Source organism: Canis aureus, chromosome 29 (assembly GCF_053574225.1).
Source record: "Canis aureus isolate CA01 chromosome 29, VMU_Caureus_v.1.0, whole genome shotgun sequence".
NCBI classification, from domain to species: domain Eukaryota; kingdom Metazoa; phylum Chordata; class Mammalia; order Carnivora; family Canidae; genus Canis; species Canis aureus.
The window spans coordinates 26,101,904-26,127,037 of NC_135639.1; the positions used below are offsets into that span (position 1 = coordinate 26,101,904).

The window sequence follows — 25,134 nt, forward strand, 5'->3', positions numbered from 1 at the left end:
TCTCTGTCTTTCATGAATAAATAAATAAAATATTTTAAAAAAAATAAAATATAAATAAACAGACAAACAAACCAACTCTTGCTTCTGAAAAGTTCACCTTCCTAGGTCTGTCGTGCTTTCTTCTCAAAGCTCAGGTTAGGGAGAAAATGGCTAACAGCATGATTTGCACAAGAAAAAAAGGCCCTGGGGCTGGCCTGCTCTCACCTGGCCACCCCCTTCCCTAACCAGCAGGTCACAGCCGCTCTCCTTGGCCCTGAATCCTCTACCACAACACTAACAAAGAACAAAAGGTTCATGTTCGGATTTGTCCTTGCAAAAATGACTCCTCTCAGAGGACTTTATAAATCCAAAGTTACTTTCTAGTAACTTCTGGGGCTGCGGATTGATTATATTTTCCATCACCCAAAGCAAGTATGTCTCATCTTTTTTTTTATTTTCTGCAACAGTTTTCTTCCAGTGATATTCATCGAAGGCCTCCACGGGAGTGGCACTGTGCCGGGCATGACCCAGGTAAAATCAGAAATGGCTCTTGCAAATTAGTATCTCTCACCCCCACCTAGGACAATAAATTAGCAGCACACAACACTTATTGCATGGTGAGTAGCCAATAGTACTTTTCAATCGTTAGTGAATCCAGCCAGACACACAATGTGCTTGCTGCAGGTCTCCCACTGATGGTCAAGGTCACACTGACTTTCCTGACTGAGGAAATGAATGAGCCAAGCCAGCTGAGCCATTTCCTCGAGGCTCATGCAAAGAACAAATCCCAGCCTCATTGCTACCAGAAGAGAGAAGAGGAGTGATGGGTAGAGGGCAGTAGCTTTTGCTGCTGCAGGTGTTTCGGGGCTAGGGGGCCATTCTTCAGCAAGTATGTATTCTCAGAGCCCATCCCATGCCTTGTTACCATTCACACACACAGGCCAAATTAGCAAACGGGAGGACAGGAGACAGGCAGGTCTGGGTGACCACCAGAAGACACATGCAGCACTATGATTTTTGTCAGCGAAAGTGGAGAAAAGGGCACCCACAGCCCTTCCAGGGCAACTCTGGTCTGAAATTACCTAATAAGACACAGCAGCACCTGCAATTCTCTGGAAAGAGTACCACCGCTAAGTGTACTTTTTCATTCATTGCAGTGTGCCAGACACTGTTCCAGGTGCTGATGACACTGCCATGGGCAAAATGCTCAAGGACCTTTGCTCTGATGGGCTATGGAAACATTCCACATTTCTAAATAATGCTCATCAACAGTGATCTCTGAATAAGTGGAATTGCAGCAAAATTACTAGAAATCCAAAAATAATTTTGTAAAAGTTCAATCTAAATTATCAAAATTGCATCATAGGCTTCCCAATTTTCCCCTAATGAATCATCATCCTTTTATGGATGTAACTCAAAAGCAGTGTTTCTAATCAGCAGCTGTCTACTTTTATCTTCTTACAAAATTATAAAATCCTGTGTACAAGGCAGCATTAAACTCCATGCATTACACCAAGCACAATATCCCATACTCTAACAAAATGCTGATAATAGCTTCTTTCTCATTAATCTTGTCCCTGCCCCACCCGCCAGTCCCTTGCTGACTAACCCTCATCGGGCACTCAGATATGGGGGAGGTAAGAAAGAGACAACTGGCAAATGTGGGCAGCCCTAGGAAAGCAAGTTCACTTTTTGCCATGTGACCACAACGCAATGACAAAGTAGTCAGCTTTGGGATTTCAGAGGCAAAGATGATCATTAGCAATTTCTACTAGTATGGGTAAAAAAAAAGAGTCCTTTTATGTGAGCGACCCAGGCTCATACATGATAGACTAAAGTAAGTCAAATCCTTCTACGATTTTAGTCATCTGCCTGACAATGCAGAATTTAATTCAATGCTGAATTCACCAACTTAAAAAAAAAGGGGGGAGGAGTCTTACTACACCAGAATTAAGCAGGATTATGTTATCAAAATGTTGCAGTTTAACAGCTGCTTGTGGCCCCAGGTAATGTCTGAGCCACCCTTCCACTGACCTAGCCCTTTCCTCCCCAGTTTATTTTATTTTTTTAAGATTTTATTTATTTATTCATGAGAGACACAGAGAGAGAGAGAGGCAGAGACACAGGCGGAGGGAGAAGCAGGCTCCACGCAGGGAGCCTGATGTAGGACTCAATCCTGGGACTCCAGGATCACACCCTTGGCCAAAGGTGGCACTAAACCGCTGAGCCACCCGGGCTGCCCACTTCCTCCCCAGTTTAGAGAACCCCCAAAGATAGGAAGAATTGCTGAAATCTTTTGGATTCTGAATAACGTTTTAAGAAGACCCCTACAAAGTGTATACGTTCACAGTTAATAGAATTCATCCTTCCACTGTAGTTGATATAAGAATCTTTCAGCAGGGGATCCCTGGGTGGCGCAGCGGTTTGGCGCCTGCCTTTGGCCCAGGGCATGATCCTGGAGACCCGGGATCGAATCCCACATCGGGCTCCCGGTGCATGGAGCCTGCTTCTCCCTCTGCCTATGTCTCTGCCTCTCTCTCTCTCTGTGACGATCATAAATAATAAATAAAAATTTATTAAAAAAAAAAAAAGAATCTTTCAGCAGTATTTTTCTAGGCACCCTATCCATTTATAATCTTTAAATTCTGGGATGGAGGTGGCGAGTTATTTTTTCAGTACTGACAACGAGCCATACTCTGGGCTAAGAACTCCCGTGTAACCCACCTCAAACACCACAACAAACTCATGATGTAGGTAGTACCCCCCTGTTCAGTTACAGAAACTGAAGCATATGGACACCTTGCCCTGGGTCACACAGCTAGCAGTAGGAGAGCAAGGATATGAATAAAGCCTCTAGCTCCAAAGACTCTTTCCTTGACAGTAATACAGGTGGCATAATATCAGACCAAAAGTTACCAGTGAGGCAAACACCAGAATTGAGGGTCAGCTGAACATTGAGCAGCTATGCACATGCCTAGTCAGTGCCCCAGAACCCTGTTTTAGAAGACTGCCACTTACACTGGCTCTGATAGTTGTATTCTAGAGCACAGAGGATAGGCCCTGAGGCCGCAGGACACCCATTCTGACCCACTTTAGAACCCAAGTTCTTTTTTTTTTAAAGATTTTATTTATTATTCATAAGAGACATGGAGAGAGAGAGAGAGAGAGACAGGCAGAGGGAGAAGCAGGCTCCATGCAGGGAGCCTGACGTGGGACTCGATCCTGGGTCTCCAGGATCACGCCCTGGGCTGAGGATGGCGCTAAACCGCTGAGCCACCCGGGCTGCCCTAGAACCCAAGTTCTATGAGGTAAATTGGGAAATTCCTAAAGTTCTCATTTGTTCTCAGCACACAACTGGCCTCTGTGCAATGAGCCAGCTGGTATAGAAGATCTTCTATGCCTTGGATCTCAGGTAGCTGGTGAAATGTTCCCACACTGTGTCATGGCAAGGTGAGACTGGAAGGAGACTAGGGCTAAAGGCTGGGGGTTTTTTATTTCACAATCAAGGAATGTGAAGAAACCGTTTTCTCAGAATAGGACAACAACTGCCAGGCTTCTAGGATGGGAGATAATCTCTAGACCCAAGCCATTTTTACTTCCAGGAGCTTTAGAGCAGAGGCTGCTAGGCAGACAGAACATCTAAGATGAGAGATCTTTCTTATCTTTCTCAGATGGGGCACAGGCATATCAAAATGCCTTCCAGTTTGGACTCAAAAACAACAACCAAAAAAAACCCCAAACCAAACCAAACCAAACAACGACAGAAACCCAGAAGTACAGATGAACTCCAACCCCCAAACTGAAGTGAGCGCCACAAAAGTAAAACCGAGGCATCCTCATATCCTGAATGTAAGGCTGGGCATCAATAAAAGGATCCTGAAGTAATTATTTTGGGGAATGCCATGGGAAAGATTCCAAACCCAAAACAAAAATTTGCAGAACTCTGCCAAGTAAAAATGCTAAAGACTGCTTAGTTGCCAGAAACCAAGAATATTAGCTTATCTGTGTCCTGGGGCTGGACAAAGGCAAACATGTAGCAAGCCTGCTGAGACAAGAAAACACACCTTTCCTGGTTTCTGAATAGGACAAGGAGTTCTACAAGTCACACAGGGCTTGCAGGGGTGTCTGGTAGAGTGTCTATGGATATAGCGGCGCCTGGCTGACGCAGTCGGTAGACCATGGAACTCTTGATCTCGGGGTCATGTATTCGAGCCCCCATGTTGGCTATAGAGATTACTTAAAAACAAAAACCAAAAATCTAAAAAAAACCTATGGCTGCTTTCCTACTATTGAGTCTTCCGGAAAAGATGGCCAGGCAAACAGCCCTTAACTGTGGTATGCAATCACTTGCTAAACATCAAACAATATGTTTAGAGAGGAGTACTCTAACATATGTTGATATCTCAGCCCTTACAAGTGAAAAAGAAGAGCTTCAGTGAAGTTAGGTAACTTGTTCAAGGACACACACCTAGTAGGCAGGGGAGCCAGGGCTTCAATCAGGCCTGTGTGACTCTAAAATGGCTTACACATGCATGGAGATGGTATTCTGATATTGTAAATGTCACTCTCCCCTCATCTGTGACCCAGAAAGTAACAGTCACATCCAGCCCATTCTGGCTGTAGCATCAGGATGAGGAGGATGCACTATTGGATGAACTAGTCTTGCCCTGGAGGATTTATTTATTTCATTGCCCAGTGAAGGAGAAAAGACAGCATGTACAGAAACAAACAGAGGCATCCTATAATAAACGTAGGGGAGCAGTAGAGACAGTAACTGCAAGAAGAGCTCGAAGAAGGGAGGTCAGTCAGGGACAGAATGGCCAAAGAAAGCTGCATCAAGACAGGTACTAGGGACACCTGAGTGGCTCAGTGACTGAGCGTCTGCTTTGGCTCAGGTCATGATCCTGGGGTCCTGGGATCAAATCCTCCATCAGTCTCCCTGCGGGGAGCCTGCTTCTCCCTCTCCTGTGTCTCTGCCTATCTCTGTGTGTCTCTCATGAATAAATAAATAAAATCTTTTAAAAACAAACAAACAAACCCACAGAAAACAAAAGACAGATACTAAAATAACACGTAGGCTAGGGGCAGGAAGATGAGCATGGCAGGCAGAGCCAAGTATAGCCCAAAGCATAGAAACAAGGAAACATGGGGCATCTAAGAAAGACACAAGATTGGGCACAGATGAGTTGGAGGGAGAAGGCAGAAAGAAGCCCCATGCACCAAGGACCTCTGACTGGCACATTTGTTCTTTATGATGACTGCAGTAGCATCATGAATAGCAAGGACAGGATTTTCTAGTTTACTTAATATCTTAGGCTCTCTTTTTGTTTGTTTACATCTTGGAGTTGCTCCTGTTCCACTCTGGGGAGGGTGGGGGAGGTGGAGGGAAGATACCATTTTCAAAGATCTTTTAAATAGAGAGAGAAATAAAAGCAGAAGGTGATGATGAAATCTTAAGAAAATTCCTCTATGTAAGTCAAGTTCTGACCCAGCTGTCTTGTCTGAGAAAAAGAGAAGGAAAAAACAAAACAAAACAAAACAAAACACAAAATAGCAGAAGCTGAGACCAGTTTAATGACAACTCCCTGAGGTTCCTGGCTTTTCCACCCCCTAACAAGAAAATCCTTCTGGGTTGACAATCAATCACTGCAAATATTTATTACCTTCCGGGGACAGATCTTTCCTGTGCCTGCTCCCTCTAGAGAGTGCAGGGGTCTCTGAAACTCAGCGTTGACCGTGAACTGTCCCTGAGTTAATGGGCTGCCACTAATCTGCAACTCTAGCTTTATCAAGTACAACAGCAGCCTTGTTTGTTTTTGTAGCAAAATGCCAGGTTCATTTTTTTTTTCCTGCCCTGAAAACAGTTGAACCCCCACCAAACCAGCAAGTAGCCAAGAATTACATGATAATCAGCAAGCTCTGGCTCATGGCTCAGGGCACTCTCCATGTCTCCTCCCAAGCTGCTCTCTAAACTGAAGATTGGACTAAGAACAAAAAGAGGGACATGCCACTTGATGGGATGAGCACTGGGTGTTATACTACATGTTGACAAACTGAATTTAAATTTTAAAAATGTAAGAGGAACCCGGGTGGCTCAGCGGTTGAGCATCTGCCTTTGGCTCAGGTCGTGATCCAGGGATCCTGGGATCGAGTCCCTGCTCTGGGCTCCCCTCAGGGAGTCTGCTTTTCTCTCTGCCTATATCTCTGCCTCTCTCTGTGTGTCTCTCATGAATAAATAAAATCTTTTAAAAATAATTAATTAATTAATTAATTAATTGTTTTTAAAAGGAGGGACATGGGTCACACCCAGTATCTGACACACACTGCGATGCAACCTCCGAAAAGCCTTAACTCCATTAGGAAAATTAGTCTTCAAGGTCTCTGCTAAATCTGATTTCACTTTTCCCTTTATCTCAGCTTGGAACAAGACAAGGAGAGACGTGACTCACTTCAGGTGGAAACACGCGTATAGTGGTGGCAGGCCCACCGGAAGGGCTAACAGCAAAGTCATTTTATTAAAGGCACCTGAACTCTTGAGTTGCTGGAAGCAGCTCCAGGCCCTATGGATGCAAGGTCAGAAGAGTAACTATTCACACTGCCCAGAAACCATCCTGGTTGTGCTTATACAGGGAAATCCACCGACTCTTTTAGGGGTCATAAACTCAGCAAAATGATTTCTTCTCAGGCCTGTCTCCTCCTCTAAAGTAGAAGCAACATAAAAGCAAGATGTCTAGGGACGCCTGGTCTAGGGATCAAGTCCTGCATCCGGCTCCCTCTGGGGAGCCTGCTTCTTCCCCTGTCTATGTCTCTGCTTCTCTCTCTCTCCGTGTCTCTCATGAATAAATAGATAAAATCTTAAAAAAAAAAAAAAAAAAAGCAAGATGTCTAACTACCACTTCTGTGTCCCTCATCTTACCAACCAATGCCTTGCACAAAGTAAACCCTCAAAAAAGATTGGTACATGGATAAAGAGATAGATGAATAAAGAGAAGACTGTAAAAAGGAAGTTACTACAGCTGAATTCCCAGAAGACAGTGCAAGTGACATGTTCATGGCCACAGAAACCCGATAAACAGCTAAGAGGTCAGAAGAGCACATGGATATAACTAGGAAACCCTATGTGTCTCCATTATCTGTATATCTGTAATTTCTCTACAGAGGAATTTAAAGCATTTAAACCATCTCAAAAGCAAAATTCCCTTAGAATGGGATGTGACCTAACCCCTATTCATTTTTTGATTATGGGGACTGGGATGAAGCTGCTCTTGGTTTTGCTGCCGATCACCAGCTAACTTCATTAAGCAACACCTAGAAGTTGTCTTTTTTTTTTTTTTTTTTGTATAAAGGATCGTGAAACTTAATGAGGTCTAGCTGGAAATACAGCTCCTGGCACTATATCTTCCCTCATTTCTTGGATCTTATGTAAATCAAATATTACCTCCTCCCTCCTTGGGCTATTCGATAACCAATCTACTCCAGGTCTTGAGAGTTCATGGTCAAAAGCACCAGAAGGAAACATTACGACAAAGTTATCCCTCCCATAAGTTGTAGGGAGTGGAAAAGCTTCTGCAACACACACCCCCGCAGCCCAAGGGAAACAATGATGAAGAGTGGTAAAACTGGAGAGGGCATCATAACAGATGAATCCTCTGGTCCTTTCGTCATAATATGCCCAACCATAGGCCACACCTGAACCCTGGACTCCCAGGCCACAGAGAGTGAGGCAACAAAGCTGACAGTATGTAACCCTACTTCAAAACCATATTGAGGGATCCCTGGGTGGCGCAGCGGTTTGGCGCCTGCCTTTGGCCCGGGGCGCGATCCTGGAGACCCGGGATCGAATCCCACGTCGGGCTCCCGGTGCATGGAGCCTGCTTCTCCCTCTGCCTGTGTCTCTGCCTCTCTCTCTCTCTCTCTCTCTCTCTGTGACTATCATAAATAAAAAAAAAAAAAAAACATATTGACCCACCGTCCAAATCATGCAGCACTAGAGCAAAAGCAGAAGTAGGCAGAGAGATGCTACATTACAGGCCTAAGGCTTAGGGAGAGAAAAGCTAAAAGTGCCTTTGAGAAAGCATCTCCCATCATGGCAAGCAAGAAGGGCCTTCCCTGAAAAATAAAATTAGCAGGTACTCATATCTTTATGACTATATCTATTGTTCCAAAGTCTTCCACTTTATTCAAGATGCATATTCTGCTCAATATTGCAGAAAAGGTGGAGCTAGGCAGTGAGAGAGACAGTAAGTCATCATCCTTGTAGAATTCAGTTTATAAACTACTTTCACATCCATTTTAGTTGCTCCTTGTATCAGCTGGTGACAGGGCTAGAAGTTTTTACATACCCCACTTGCCAGACAATATAGTGAATGTCTGAAAATGTGCAATGACCTAGGGCCAGACTTAGTGCTTCTGACTGAAGGGGCAGAGGTCTTCCCATGGAACCCCAGCAAGTGACACAAACTAGACTCTACTGGGGCTCTGGCATTCTCCCTATTCTCATGACCCTACCCCAACTGCTTAAATTCTCTGAGGTGGTTGGCTACTTCTATCAGCGTCACCCAGAGATGGCTTTGACGCAGCCATTTCTGCGATAAGAGGCTCATGTGGTCAAAGAAGTCCGCTGTCTCTCCTGGAGATTCAGGACGCAGGTGCTTTATAGTTAAGCCTCTGAGGAGTCTCACAGTTAAGAAGCCTGCTAAAACCCAAATCTCCTACATTTCAAATGGCACAGTCTTTCTTTCTTACCAAACATCTGTTCATGGCATCATTATCTCTATGGTTTCTGTCAGCCTCCACAGAACAATTCTGTGTTCCCGTTCTCCCTCAGCAGCTTTTGTTCATCTGTGTGAAACCCCCCCTCCCAGTTCTGTACCTTGAGGGCAAGCATAGTCAGGCACAGGACAGGGACACGCAGCTGAGGCCCCCAGAGAGGTGAAAAGAGGACAAACTATGCTGACAGGTCTTCTGCTTTTCTCAGGTTTCTCTGAACGTTTGTGCAATCTCAGATAAGAGTAGGATTTCCCCCCAAATTCTCCCTATGCTAGAAATTGAGTGTAAAAGTCCTAAGTTATTCTTATACTTTAGGTTGGAAAGGGAGATCTATTGTGACAAGATGACAAAGAAAGGGTTTTGTTGGTTTTTTTTTTGGCGGGGGGGGAGGTTTGCCGCGGTTGAGACTCCACCACTGGATGTGGTCAAGTGAAAGAGAAAGCTGTAGTTGGAAGGGTGCCTCTGACACTCACAGGACTGGCGGGGATTCCCGGGGAGAAATTTTTTTTTTTTAGTTTTTATTTATTTATTCCTGAGAGACAGAGAGAGAGACAGAGAGAGAGAGAGGGGCAGAGACATAGGCAGAGGGAGAAGCAGGCTCCATGTAGGGAGCCTGACGTGGGACTCGATCCCGGGTCTCCAGGATCCGGCCCTGGGCCAAAGGCAGGCACCAAACCACTGAGCCACCCAGGGATCCCGGGAGAAACTTTTTTTAAAGTAGAGGAGCACTTAGTGAGGCTTACTTACTTAGGAAAGCTGAAGAAGTGTCATTTATTAGCTGAATTTTCTTTTTAAAAGATTTTATTAATCTATTTGAGAGAGAGAGAGAAAGAGTATGAGTGGGCAGAAGGAGAGGGAGAAGCAGGCCCCTTGCTGAGCAGGGAGCCGGGACGCAGCGCTCCATCTCTTAGGGCCCTGAGATCATGACCTGAGCCAAAGGCAAAACTTTAACTGACTGAGCCACCCAGGTGCCCCCGTATATTAGCTGAATTTTCTTTTTTTTTTTTTTTTTTAAGATTTTATTCATGAGAGACAGACAGAGAGAGAGAGGCAGAGACACAGACACAGGCAGAGGGAGAAGCAAGCCCCATGCAGGGAGCCCGACATGGGACTTAATCCCAGGACCCCATGATCACAACCCAAGTCAAAGGCAGGCGCTCAACCGTCAAGCCACTCAGGTGTCCCTTAGCTGAATTTTCTAATGGTGTTTTTATCTCTGGATATAATTTAAGTTCTCACATGCAAGATCTTTTTTTTTTTTTAAGATTTTATTTATTTATTCATGAGAGACACAAAGAGAGAGGCAGAGACACAGGCAGAGAGAGAAGCAAGCTCCCTACAGGGAGCCTGATGTGGGGCTCGATCCCAGGACCCCGGGACTGCGACCTGAACCAAAGGCAGACGCTCAACCACTGAGCCATCCAGGTGCTCCACATGCAAGATCCTATAACACTAAGCAATTATTGTCAATTTTTTAGGGTATGATACGATAGGGTGGTTGTGCTGAGGAACAAAATCCTTTTATCTTTTAGAGATCAAACAGAACTATATGGTTGAAATGATATGGAGTCTGCAGTCTTCTTCAAAATAACTTCACCAGGCACGAATGAAAGTGAAAGTGGATACAGACAAAAGAGGATAGGCCATGACAATAAAATGCTGAAGTTGAGTGATGGGGACATGGGGGTTCATTATACCATTCTCTTTATTTTTATTCTATATTTTAAATTTTTCCATAATACAGATATTCAAAGGATTCTGTCCTAAATAATGTCCGCTCTTGACCCAAAGGAATATTAAGCTTTACAGAGCCCTTGAAGGAACTAAGGAACACCAAAAGCTCAAGTGACAAAAATAAAAAAAGAATACACTGGGCTTCCCCCAAATGAAAAATGATTGTGCTTCAAAGAAAGAGCATGATCAAGAAAGTGAAAGACAAAACAAAACAAAAACCACCGCAAGGGAAAAATATTTGCTAATCATTTATCTGTTAAAGGACTCATAAAGCGTTCTTAATTGTGAGACTCCTCAGAAGCTTAACTGTAAAGCACACGCATCATGAGTCTTCAGGAGAGACAGTGGATTTCTTTGACCACATGGGCCTCTTATCGCAGAAATGGCTGCATCAAAGCCGTCTCTGGGTGACGTTGATAGAAGCAGCCAGCCAACTCAGAGAAGGTAAGCAACTGATTCCAGAGTCATGAGAATAGGTGGTAGCACGGGAGAATGCCAGAGCCCCAACAGAGTCTAGTCGAAAGGAAAACCCTCTGGACAGTCACTCACTGGAATTTCATGAGAAGATTTTGTCCCTTGTAGTCAGATAAGGGTCTTTAAAATGGGCAAAGATGGGACGTGTGGGTGGCTCAGTGCTTGAGCATCTGCCTTTGGCTCAGGACCTGATCCCAGGGTCCGAGATCGAGTCCCACATCAGGCTCCTTGCAGGGAGCCTGCTTCTTTCTCTGCCTATGTCTCTGCCTTTCTCTCTGTGTCTCTCATGAATAAATAAAATATTTTTAAAAAATAAAAATTAAAAAAATAAAATATTTTTTAAAAATAAAAATTAAAAAAATAAAATATTTTTTAAAAATAAAAATTAAAAAAATAAAATGGGCAAAGAATTGAACAGACTTTTTTTGTCCAAAGATACATGAGAACATGAGAAAACGTTCAACATCATTTGTCATTAGGGAAACGCAAATCAAAACCACAATGAGGGTGCTGGGGTGGCTCAGCCGGTTAAGCATCTGCCTTCAGCTCAGGTCATGATCCCAGGGTTCTGGGATTGAGTCCCAAGCAGGGCTCTCTGCTCAATGGGGAGCCTGCTCCTCCTTCTCCCTCTGCCTGCTGCTTCCCCTGCTTGTGCTCTCTCTCTCTGTCAAATAAATAAAGTCTTTAAGAAAAAAACCCACAATGAGATACTACCTCATATCCATTATAATGGTTATAATAAAAAAGATAAATAATAAATGTTGGAGAGGATGTACAGAAATTGGAACCCTCATAATTGCTAGTGGGGAACATGGCATGGTACAGCCACTTTGGTAAACAGTCTGGCAATTCCTAAAAAAAAGTAGACACAGAGTTATCACATGACCTTCTAGGTATATCCTAAGAAAATGAACACAGATATACTCACAAAAACTTGGATAATGTTCATAGCATTATTCCTAGTACCCCCAAAGTGATAACAGCCCAAATGTCTATGAGTTGACTGATGGATGAATAAAATATGTCATACCCATACAACAGAATATGAATGGAAAGGAAAAAAGTACTGGCACCAGCTACAACATGGATGAACCCTGAAAACACTATGTGAAGTAAAAGAAGCCAATCACAAAACAAACATGGTGTTAGGATTCTATTTACATGAAGTGTTCAGAATGGGAAAACCCACAGTGGCAGAAAGTAGAGGAGTGGTTGCCAGAAGCTGGGGTCTGGGAAGGGGAGGGCTCAGGAAGGGAACCCGCTAATTAATATAAGGTTGCTTTCAGGGCACCTGGGTGGTTCAGTGGTTGAGCAACTGCCTTCGGCTCAGGGCATGATCCTGGGGTCCTTGGGATCGAGTCCTGCATCGGGCTCCCTGCATAGAGCCTGCTTCTCCCTCTGCCTCTCTCTGTCTCTCTCATGAATAAATAAATAATCTTTAAAAAAAAAATAGATAGGGGATCCCTGGGTGGCGCAGTGATTTAGTGCCTGCCTTTGGCCCAGGGCGCGATCCTGGAGACCCGGGATCGAATCCCACGTCGGGCTCCCGGTGCATGGAGCCTGCTTCTCCCTCTGCCTATGTCTCTGCCTCTCTCTCTCTCTCTCTCTCTCTCTCTCTCTCTCTGTGTGACTATCATAAATAAATAAAAATTAAAAAAATATAGATATAGGGTTGCTTTCTGGGGTGATGAAAACGTTCTGAGATAGATAGGGGTGATGGTGGCCTAATCTTGTGAACATGCTAAAAACCAGTGCACTGCACACTCTGCAAGGGTGAACTTTACGGTATGTGAATTATCTCAATAACGCTGTTATTATTTTTAAAAAGCCTCAGAAAACATCCTCACCTCAGAACAGGAAGTACAGTATACATTGGTACAGGACACTGTGCCGAGAGCCGACAGACCTGCGTGTGGTCTAACACTATGGTCAGAATGGATGTCCAACCACAGCTCCCACGCCCAAGACAAGGTACACTTCTTTGCTGGTGATAACCTGACTCTTCCTCACTGGAGAGGGCACAGCGATGTACAGATCAGGGTAACAGTATATATATATTCTAACTTTAACTTAACCTGTTCTAAGAATAAACAATTTCCATACTTTATTATTAGAAAACAATTTCTGGAAAAACACCCCTCATCAGACTGCCAAGGGTGGTGAATATGGAAAGCGAGTCCACATGCCTCTGGACTAGGAGCTCACTAAAATATACTCTTAAATTCTTCCATTGGAAACAGATCTTGGGTCAGTCAGGAAATAAGGAAGTCTTAAGGCTTCCCAAAGCTTTAAAAAAAAAAAAAAAAAAAAGATAATTGTACAGGCTAACATTTACCAAGTAATTACTAGTGGCAGGCACTGTTCTAAGTGCTTTGTAAGTACTAACTCAATTAATCCTTACAATAACTCAATTAACCCAAACAATAACCCTATAAGCTAGGTGCTGTTATCCCATTTTACAGATGAGGATACTGAGTCAACCAATTAGCCTAAGATTATATGGAGGTAGTCTGGCTCCAGAGTCTACACTCTCACTGATGGTATTTCCAAGTATTCCTTCTTCTGGGATGACCACCACAGAAGGGTGGTTCATGAGACTTGTGTGCCACACAGCAACTGGCCAACAGTTCCAAGCCACCTGCCTGACATCTTCCAGGCACCTACTAACCACATCCTTCAACACCTCAGCAGGCCACAGCTCCGCTTCCCTAGCTCCAGGCACACTGCCCTCCTCCTTCACAACAAAGGGAGCAACCTGGTTTGCAGACAGGGAGGAGACTTGAAGCTAAGCAGATCGAAGACGTAAATGGGTTTTTGAGAAAGAAAATGTGAGAAAGGCATGTGGAAATGTTCTCCACATGCCTGTGTTGAGTCAGAAGAAGGCACACCTTCAAGGATAAGCTGAAGGTACAGATGAAGACATGTTGCTTACACAATGTGTGGGGAAATGAGCCCCCAAATAGCCTATTGCTGGGGATGTACACTGATAAAACCACTTTGGAGAGCAATCTGGCACTATCCACCCCAAACTTCCAAAGTATATACCCCACAACCCCACAATCCCCAATTCTACTTCTAGGAACCCAGACTACAGAAATACATAGAACAATCAATGTTCACTATAACACAGTGTGAAATGGTAAAAACTCGGATACAATGTATATTCAGCTACCTAGCAGTAAATAAACCATGGTCTAAGGCAATAATAAGAAGAGGTTTTTTGTTGCTGTTTTTGGTTTTTTGTTTGTTCTTGCAATTCTATGCTCACTTCTGAATGCCATCCCTCTCCTTTTTTTTCCTCTTCTTAAGGCTTTCCTAAACTTTGTCAACTCTCCTTATGATTCTTTCACTGTTTACTAATTTTCCAAGTTTTTGGGGTTTTGATTAATATTATTCTTTCTTTTCTTTTTTTTTAAGATTTCACTTATTTATTTGACAGGGAGAGAAAGAGTACAAGCAGGGGGAGCGGGAGTGGGAGAAGCAGGCTCCCCGCTGAGCAGGGAACCAGATGCAGTGCAGGGCTCAATACCAGCACCCTGGGATCACGACCTGAGCTGCAGGCAGATGCTTAACTGATTGAGCCACCGAGGTGCCCCAACATACAGGTGTTTAAAAAAAAAAAATCAGAGGTACATATGCAATACAGAAAGAAGTCTACAAAGGATGAAAAACTGCATGTTGTAAAGTACCACATATAAATTATCCCAGTTTTGTTTTAAAACCAAATGAAAATTGGTACATCTGGGTGGCTCAGCGGTTGATCATCTGCCTTTGGCTCAGAGCATGATCCTGGCATCCTGATCGAGTCCCACACTGGGCTCCCTGAGAGAAGCCTGTTTCTCCCTCTGCCTATGTCTCTGCTTCTCTCTCTCTCTGTCTCTCACGAATAAATAAATCTTTTAAAAAAATGAAAAGAAAATAAAGAACCCTATCCATACCAACAATTTTATATTTACATATAGGAGTTACTTTCATATATATATATATATATATATATATAATGTTAAAACTAATATTTTATATATATATAAACATATATATGGGACTCCTGGGTGGCTCAGCGGTTGAGCATCTGCCTTTAGCTCAGGGCGTGATCCTGGAGTCCCGGGATCAAGTCCCACATTAGGCTTCCTGTATGGAGCCTGCTTCTCCCTCTGCCTGTGTCTCTGCCTCTCTCTGTGTGTGTCTCTCATGAATAAATAAATAAAATCTTAGAAAAAAAATCTTAGAAAAAAACAAATATCTATACATATATGTTAAAACTAATACCATACCTATAAATATTCAGCATAAGCAGAAAACCCACCGAAAACACACACCAAACCACAAACTTTCACTTTTTACTCTAAGCATGTCTGTCTATATTATTTATCATTGTATGAAGCGTGTGTTATTTGTGTGTAATTAAAAACTGACGTGAAAAGGTAAAAGGCACCTTAAAGCTCAAAGAAATGCAGCAATCAGGTCGAAGGAAGGAAAAGGAAAAGAAAGTCAGTAGATCAGGGGATCCCTGGATGGCTCGTGGTTTAGTGCCTTGCCTTTGGCCCAAGGCGTGAACCTGGAGTCCTGGGATGGAGTCCCTGCATGGAGCCTGCTTCTGCCTCTTCCTGTGTCTGCCTCTCTCTCTCTCTCTCTCTCTCTCTCTCTCTCTGTGTCTCTGTCTCTCATGAATAAATAAATAAAATCTTAAAAAAAAAAAAAAGTCAGTAGATCTTGTGCCAAATCAGACTGGTACAGGTTTTCTGTTTTCCCCCAACAACCTGCAGACCCGGGCGCGGGGGGTGGGGGTGGGGAGGGGTGGGGGGGTTATTTGCATATTTAAAGACAAAGGACTCAAGTAAAAAGAAAGAACACAGGATGAACTTCTTACCCTAGTCAACTCTATATTCAAATCCCAAAGAGCTACAACACTCCAGTGTCAAAAGCCAAATATTAACCTTTTCTCCCAAATGAACCTCAAAGAGGGAAAAATCATTTAGATCTGATCAGTCAACTAAGTTGTGGTTTTCCTCTCATTTCTGTGTTTGGTTGGATTTTAATATAGCTGTCGTGAACGGCCAGGTGGAATTTTAGATAAGGAAGATAATTTCAGAAATGGAAAACAAAAAAGCAGCAGGTAGGATTTCGAAAAACCTGCATATTTTCTTCACAAAACGCATGCCTCTGACCTGCGAGAATGTGTAATGACACAGTGTTACAACATACAATCTGTCTTGCTTGATATTTAAAAATCAAAACAGGTGTGTTTTTATAGCTTTACTCTAGGATCCACCCTTCCAAGCTACAAATATTCTTGCAACGTCTTACATTCACTTTTACCTCTTCCAAAGCAAGTTCAAATTAAATTATTTAGAACATCTAAGATCATGAAACAAAACAGGCCAACGCACTCCTGACGGCATTGATGGCACCAGGAATGGACGATCCATAGCTCATCTATTTTTCCGCATAAGAAAGTATGGAAAGAAGAAAACCAAAAGTAAATAAATCCAAGCTATGGGAATGTAGCTGAGTAAGCGAGAGTATCAGAAAACCCCAGTCCATCCAACGTTGTGATCTCCAAGTCTGAGACCATGACCTACTTTAATTCCCACACTGGGAAAGCCCAGAATTGTATCGACAAGCCACATAATTCAATAGAATGAGATCTGTTTCTCCTTTCCTTACCTCCCAGATTGCAATGTTCTGGATTTATTGATTATTTGTTTGTGGTTTCCACATCACATGCATTTTTTTGGCCAGACTTTGCTCCACCTAGTGGAAATACAAAGGACGGCCCAACAGGGAGGTGCCCATAAGCCAGACCTCAGCCTGTTGTATACCACCAAGTAGACAGATCACGAAGACCCACTGTCACTGCTCCCTGTTACTCAGTAGCTGCTCTGACTGCCTGTGTGGTTATGGTAGAGTTGGTGGCCGTGGTGGTAACCACAATTGGGGTTACAGGGCAAAGAATGAATCCACATCATTGTACCACCTGGATCCTGATGGTCCCTCAAGAGTTAGTCCAACAGGAAAGCAAGAGATGCGATGCTCTCAGGTGAACCGATGGCCAGGCATTCAAAAGGCACTTGGAATTGTTAATCCAAAGTCATCTGAGATACCCACAGTATGCTTAAAGAATTGCCAGCTACCAAAAAAAGAAAAAGAAAAAGAAAAAGAAAAAGAAAAAGAAAAAGAAAAAAAAAGAAAGAAAGAAAAAGAAAAGAAAAGAATTGCCAGCTAGTGCACAAAATCCACAGATGTGCTGCATCATGGGGGCTTGAAAGAGAAGGCTTCTCCTGAGGTCACACAGCCACCCTAATCTAAGTTCCAGTCAGCCCACGGTGACCCTGAGAACACCGCATGGTTTCTGTAGGCTGAGTAAGTGACAACAAACCAATGTTTGTGGAGCTGAAAATGAGAGTAGATCCAAGATGTAGAATGGGGAAAGGAAAAAGTTCTAAGAACATGTCTTGGTTCAGATTGATTATGAGGCCATGGAGGACCCTGAGAAAAGAAAGTAACTGGCATCAGGCTTTCAACTGGGGTGAAAACAAACATGTTCTTAAAATGAAACCACAAGGGTAAACCAAAGAAAGAGGAAAGAAAGTTTAAGGCTGGGCGAATAAGGGAGGCTCATCTGCTTACTGAACCACAAACTAAAAAAAAAATTTTTTTCTCAAAAATGTTTTATGTTGCCTGACAAAGCCAGGCTGACTGGCAACATGTTAACAAATCTGAGAGTAATCAAGATTCAGGATATTAAAGCTTTCAACTGTCCCATCTAAAATTTGTTGTCAGAGGGTTACTTCATATACTTCACAATGTTATGTTCTCTCTTCATAGGAAGGTTAACCTCAAACCCTGTGATGATCAGCATGAGCTGATATGGGAAGAGCAGGCACTGCTAAACCAGTGTCTGGCCATCTCCACACCACTGACATTTTGGACTAGATGATTCTTTGTTGTGGGAGGCTCTCCTTTGTGACGGGAGGTTTAGCAGCATCCCTGGCCCTGAGCTGTGACAACCAAAAATGTTTCCAGACACTGACAAATGTCCTCTGGAAGGGGCACAATTATCCCCAGTTGAGAACCACAACTCTAAACATATAGGTTCACCACAAACATTTCCTACAGGGACAAAATTAAACTCAGATATAGGACAGATTCAAGGAAATCATTCTCAAACTCCCCAAATTTCAGCTTCTGAACTCAATTTGAGAGCTGATACTGACTTATCAACAACCAAATCCACTCTGAGGACCACAAATAATAACTATTATTTGTGATATTATTTTGTGATAATTATATTTAATAGCCATTAAATGTATTCCAAGAGCTTTATATATATCTTTTCACCTCACAGCAAACCTATAAGGTACATACTATTATTGATTCCATTTTATAGATGAGGACACTGAGGCATAAAGAGGTCAACAACTTGCTTCTTCTACTTAGAAGAGTCAGGTTTGGATCTCAGGTGGTCTGCCCCTGGAGCCCACAACCTCACCACTGTGTTGGACTTACCCCACTATTCCTGCACCAGAAAGCTCTTAGATCTGCACTATTAAGTAGTCAGTGACCACATGTAGCTATTTAATTTAAATTAATTAAAATTAAATATCATACCAGCCTTGGAAAACAGTCTAGTGTCCCTTAAAAGGTTATATATAAAGTTACTATGTGACCCAGCAATTTCACCATGAAGTATACACCCAGGAGAAATGAAAACTTATGTCTACACAAAAAACTTGTACATGCATGTTCACAGCAGCATTATTCAAATTAGCCCAAAAGTAGAAATAGCCCAAGTGCCCATCATTTGATGAATAGATAAATTAAATGTAGTACATTTATATGACTGAATGTTAACTAACTACAGAAAGGAATGAAATGCTGATATGTCAGCATGGATTAATCTTGGAAACATTATGCTAAGTGAAAGAAGCCAGTCACGGAGAACCACCTAGAGTATGATTCCATTTATAAGAAATGTCCAGAATAGGCAAATCCATAGAGTTACAAAATAGATTAGTGGCTGCCAGGGGCTGCAGGAGGTGGGGATGGCATGGGGAGGGACTGCTAATGGCAATAGGGCTTCTTTCTAGGGTAATGAAAATTTCCTAAAATTACATAGTAGGGGCATCTGGGTGGTTCAGTCAGTTAGGTGTCTGATGCTTGATTTCAGCTCAAATCATGATCTCGGGGGTCCTCTGCGCTCAGCAGGGAGTCTGGTTGTCACTCTCCCTCTGCTTCTCCCCCTTATCCCTTGTGCTCTCCCTCTTGCACAAATAAATTCATTAAATCTTAAAAAACAAAACAAAAAAATAAAATTAGATAGTAGATGGTACACAATTCTGCGACCTACTAAAAAGTCATTTCACATACACTTTAAAAGGGTGAATCTACTGGCATGTTAATTATGTCTCAATACAGCTGTTATAAAAAACTAGATGTCACTAAAAATTCAGTTGCTCATCTATCCGAGTCACATTCCTAGTGCCAATAGTCACATGTGGCTAAGTGGTTAGTTACCAAAACAGACAGGGCAAATATAGGACATTTCTAACATCACAGAAAGTTCTACTGGACTGCACTGCTTGGATGAATGGATGAAAGGCCTCTTTACCATATAACCACAGCCTACCTTTCAAGTGTTTTCTACTTCTACCCTCCTCTACATACCCACATAGGAAGCTTCCACCACAGACTACATGCCACCTCCAAACACATCCTCCATTTTCACTTTTCCAGGCTGGAATTGACTTGTTTCCCTTCCCAACCTTTAAAGCCTGGCCCAAATGCCTCTTCTGTGAAGGTTTTCCTAAATCCCACCTTCCCCTGGTCAGAGCAGAATCAATTGTTCCCACTGTCCTTTGTTTGCACATCTGTGCCTCTGGGTTACAAATCATTATGCGTGTGATCTGTCTTTTCCAGCAGATTACCAGCTCCTTGAAAACAGAGGGATTCAGTTACTCAACTGAGGGCTCCCAGAGCCCACCTGCATTAACAGTCTGCTGCAGAGTGAACATTTCAGTAAATGATGGCTGAATTCTACTGAAAGGACTTCTGGAAACTCAAGGTGTTGATCTGAGACAACTTCTTTAAAAAAAAAAAAATTTTATTTATTTATTCATGAGAGACACACAGAGAGAGAGAGGCAGAAACACAGGCAGAGGGAGAAGCAGGCTCCATGCAGGGAGCTCAATATGGGACTCGATCCCAGGACTCGAGGATCACGTCCCGAGTGGAAGGCAGATGCTTTAACCGCTGAGCCACCCAGGTATCCTGAGACAACTTCTCACTTTGGTTTATAAAACAGACTAAGAAAATGAGGGAAGGGGAATTAGAGTCTAGACATTCGATCTCCCACTTTTTGATGAGAAGAAATGATGCTAATCACACCAAAATGCTGTTTTTAAGAAGGAAGAGTGGAGTAGAGCTTCTGGACTGAAACCTGGGGCATACTTGGTAAGAGGAGGGGGCAGAGAGTATACTATTGAGAGACGAGGTAAGACAAAAATATCAGGAATTAGGACCCCCAACCAACTCAAAGTTTTAAGCGTGGCAGAGGAAAGGTAAGGACTGGATCTCTAGAGATTAAGCTGGGTGGCTTTAAAGAAAAAGACATCTCTACTAAAACGTTATTTTTTTTTAAAGATTTTATTTATTTATTCATGAGAGACACACATACACACACACACAGAGAGAAAGAGAGAGAGAGGCAGAGACACAGGCAGACAGAGAAGCAGACTCCATGCAGGGAGCCTGACGTGGGACTCGATCCTGGGTCTCCAGGATCAGGCCCTGGACTGAAGGCAGCACTAAACCACTGAGCCACCCGGGCTGCCCCTAAAACGTTATTTTAAATAACATGGTCAGATTGTTCTAGTTGAATCTAACCAACAATAGAAAGAAACTCTATGTATCTCGATACTTATTTAACTAGAAGAGACAAATGCCAAGGGCTCACTGGCAACTCGACTACTTTTTTTTATTCTTTATGGATTTAAGGAATAACACCTGAGTCACAGTAAGGAGCGTTAAGTCTAAGTTCATAATCTCAGAAGTGAGCTAGGCTGATACCGTTTCTGGGCCAGAAATGATAGTTCCAGTGGAGAGCTGGTAACAGGGAAAGCAAGCCACTGTGTGTTATATAAATACGTATACCATATATTTCTGATATTACATACGTATGTGTAGTATAAAAAGATTGTATTTGATAAAGGCACTTCAAAGGGAAAAAATCACTGTAAGACTAGATCGGGCACGTTCAGGATGGTATGGCTGTAAACGAAAACACAGTAAGACACCCACACCATGTTCAATACAGAATGAGTAGAGCAAGTCCTCCTCAATTCAGTTAGTTGAAAGTCCCTTGTTGAAATAAGGACAGTGAGTACCTGAAGTGCATCCTATGTCAAAATGGTCTCTGAATATTTTTCTTCTTCACTATTTTTTTAAATTTTTTTTTTATTTATTCATGATAGTCACACACAGAGAGAGAGAGAGAGAGGCAGAGACACAGGCAAAGGGAGAAGCAGGCTCCATGCACCGGGAGCCCGACGTGGGATTCGATTCCGGGTCTCCAGGATCGCGCCCTGGGCCAAAGGCAGGCGCTAAACCGCTGCGCCACCCAGGGATCCCACTATTTTTTTTTTTTTAAGATTTTATTTATATATTTGAGAAGGAGAGGAGAGAGAGAGAGAATGAGAGTGCAGGAGCAGGGGGAGGGAAAAGCAGATTCCCAACTAAGCAGGGAGCCTAAGGCAGGGCTCAATCCCAGGATGCTGGGATCATGACCTGAGCCAAAGGCAGACACTTAACCGACTGAGCCACCCCGGTGCCCCTCTTCACAGATTTCACAGGCAAAAATCAACAAAAACCCAAACAAAACAAAAAACAAATTGACTAAACAGTGGTGGATTCAGAGTTAATAATTATATAGTAGCTTCCATTCCAAAGGTTAAAATTCAAAACACAAATGTCACTATAGATATCTAGTACTCATGGGCAGAAAGAGACAAGGGTACAAGGTGGGGATCGGAGCACTGGGTATGAGGGTGGTCGAGAAGAGGGAACCCACTCATTACCAAACGTTCTCTTCTCTGCAGGAACTGTAACCACATAATAGCTGCTGGTCAATGCTAGCATCCATCCAAATGGAACAAAGTACAAAAGCCACCCTGTCCCCAAAATAAGTATTGGAAGTGCCAGAGAAATGATAAGAAAGCGGCCTATGATCGATAAACTGCAATTAGGGCATGACATTGAAGATCCCCTCCCACATCTTCTTGCCAACTCCAAAGCTTCTGTGACCTGCTGGCACCTCCACTTTCCATCCTTCCACTGCCAAAGAAGTGGATCTGGTTCCCACTGTCAACTCAGAGGCCCACCACTGTTCTTCCATTGGGGTGAAGCATCCACAAGCCCATGGCTCTGATCTCCTAAGGCTCCAATATTCTTAAATTAACCCTCTAGCAGTATTATTACTGGATATTGAGAACACCCTTTCTTTACCTAAATGTAGAAATAGATGCAAAGGCGAAGCAGTAAGTTTGTTCTATATTTTGTTCTGTCAACATCTATATATTTTTTAAGATTTATTTATTTATTTATTTTAGAGAGAGAGTAAGAGTGAGCATTGGGGGAAGGGGGAAAGGGAGAGGGAGAGGAAGAGAGAATCTCCAGCAGACTCCTTGCTGAATGAGAAGGCTGACCAGGGGCTCAATCCCACAACCCAAGCTGAAATCAAAAGTCAGACACTCAACCAACTGAGCTACCCACGTGCCCCAACATCTGTACTTCTTAACTTTATCAGTCCTAAGGGTTCTGACTTTTCCAAGAAATAAAATTTATTTCTCCTGCCAGTTTATGATTTTAGCTAGGGAAAAGAACCCCAACAACATCTCCTTGATGCTAGCATTGACCAGCAGCTATTATTAAAATGGAAGGGTCCCAGCCCTACAAAAGGGAATATGTTGGGCCAGAAAATAAGCTCTAGTTCTTTCACATGCTATTTCAAATATACAGAAATAGATTCTGGTGGGGGAAACAGAGGATACTTCAACAGATAAATAACAAATTGTGGTACAGTCATACAGTGGAATACTATTCGGCCACAATAAAGGAATGAAGTACTGGCACCTGCTACAATGTAGATGAATCTCAAGAACATTATGTTAAGGGAAAGAACACGGACACAAAATATCACAAAGTGTAGGATTCCATTTATATACAATATCCTGAATAGGTAAATCCACAGAGACAGAAAACAGATTGGTGGCTGCCAGGATCTGGGGGAAAGGGAAATTAGGGAGGAACTGCTTAAGGGGTAGGGGGTTTTCTTTTGAAGTGATGAAAATGTTTTGGAACTAGATGTAGTGGTTGCATAACATTGTGAATGTACAAAACACCACTGAGTTGTTCACTTTAAAGTGGTAAAATGGTTTTACATGGTTTCTGTCATACGAATATCGTTCCATTTTAAAAACTAATTTTTAAAAGAAAGGATACTAGGCGGGCAAAACAAGATGCAGATGTGAAAAGGCAGCCCATAAACTCCTAGGGAAAAGATAAGTATTTTTGCTGGAACTCTGCTTCTACTCTTGATCACAACGCAAAGTTCAAGCACCAAGCTGTACAGACTCTGCCATCAGCCGTGTGCGAAAGTGAGTGTGTGTGTCTATTCCCTTCTGAAAAGACAGGGAAGAGAACAGAAACTGAAGAAAATAGAATGGTAAAGCCTTGCCAAATGCAAGGGAAGGAGGGGTGATTCCCCCTACTGCACCCCACCCAACTTGGCACCAGGAGTAATGCTCCCATTAGGGTTTCGAAATGCCAGCCGGAGCTGGAATCAGCACAAGCAAGCTTCTCTGCCTGGATAAAAAGCAAGCCACCCAGCAAGAAAAGCTGGGGTGCTCCATTTGCTGCCCATATTGGCAGCAGCACCACCCTTTGCTCAAAAGCCCTGAACTGGCCTAGATCAGCATCAGTGGCTGGCTTTCCCAGGCCAGCCAGCCTAACAGCAAGAGCTTGTAATAGCTCCACTGTGCCCTCATCCTGAGGGGTCCCGATCCACTTCATCCCGCAGGCCTTCCAAGAGTCTGGCCTCCAACCTCTTGCCTCCAACACGTTAAAAATGGAGCCAAGATGCCCTCGGAACTTTTCCCCGTCCAGCTTGAAATAAATATCCTCTCAGCCCCTCCTCCGTCTCAGGCCAGCTCAACAGCCGCCGTACCCCTGCCCGCACACACGTACACACTGCATCACTCACTGCCTCGGAGACCCGCTGCCCGGGGGGACACGAACGCGCCCCCCGAGCCTCAGCCTCGCACCACTATCCAGGCAGTCATCCCAGCCACCTGACCTAACTGCCCTCTCAAAGGCCCCTCACTCGCTGAGCACCGCGCCTCCGCCACTTCCCTGACACCCAAACAGGTGTCCCCAGCTCAACACCGACGCCCCCCTCGAGCCTGTCCACGCCAGGCACGGGGGCCCCTCTCGGGACCCCTCAACTCCTGGCAGCAGCACTCCTCCGGCCCCCTCCAGCCAGGCAGCGACGCCGTCTTCAGCCCCCTCCAGCCAGGCCTCGACGACCCCCAGGCCCCCAGGCTGGCCCGGACGCCCCCTCCCCCTTACCTGCGGGGGTTCAGCCCTGGCTGACAGGGGGCTGGGCAGCGCCTGGAGGAGCAGGAGCGCCATGCCACCCAGGAGCCTTCTCCTCTCCATCCCCCTCCTGCTCCTGCTCCTCCGCCACGGCGCCGCCACCTCCCTCCTCCTCCTCCCTCTCCTCCTCTTCCCTCTTCTTCCTTCTTCCCTTCTTTTCCTGTTTCACTCTCCCCTCCCGCTTCCGGCTCTGCTCCACCCCGCCCCAGCCCAAACACCCTCCCACACCCGGGGCAGGCTCTCCAGTTCCAGCCCTTCGTGGGCCCCTGCCCTTCGCCCATTGACCAAAATAGCTGTCGATCAAATAGAAGTTCCGCCCCCCCGTGAAGACGGAAGACCGGAGGGATCTAGCCAATGAAAAGTGGGAGGAAGCCGGGCCATCTTGAGTGCGGCATGGTGGTGTAAATGCCTCCCACGCCACCGAGAGTGGCGGAAGTAGCTCCGATCGGGGGCGGGGCCACGTGGTGCGAGCGTTGACAAGCCTCTAATCCGGGTGCCGCCATCTTGAGCGTGGCGGAAGTAGTAGAT

The 25,134-nt window shown here is 44.0% G+C and overlaps 1 protein-coding gene across 1 annotated transcript in view; it reads right to left on the minus strand.

Moving 5' to 3' along the window:
• WBP1L (WW domain binding protein 1 like) overlaps positions 1-24,783 on the minus strand; it is a 66,758-nt gene extending 41,975 nt beyond the window's left edge. Inside the window, exon 1 of the mRNA XM_077877814.1 lies at positions 24,580-24,783. Coding sequence (XP_077733940.1) covers positions 24,580-24,669 — 90 coding nt within the window. The 5' untranslated portion in view covers positions 24,670-24,783. The remainder of the gene's footprint in view (positions 1-24,579) is intronic.
• Positions 24,784-25,134: the final 351 nt, after the last annotated feature.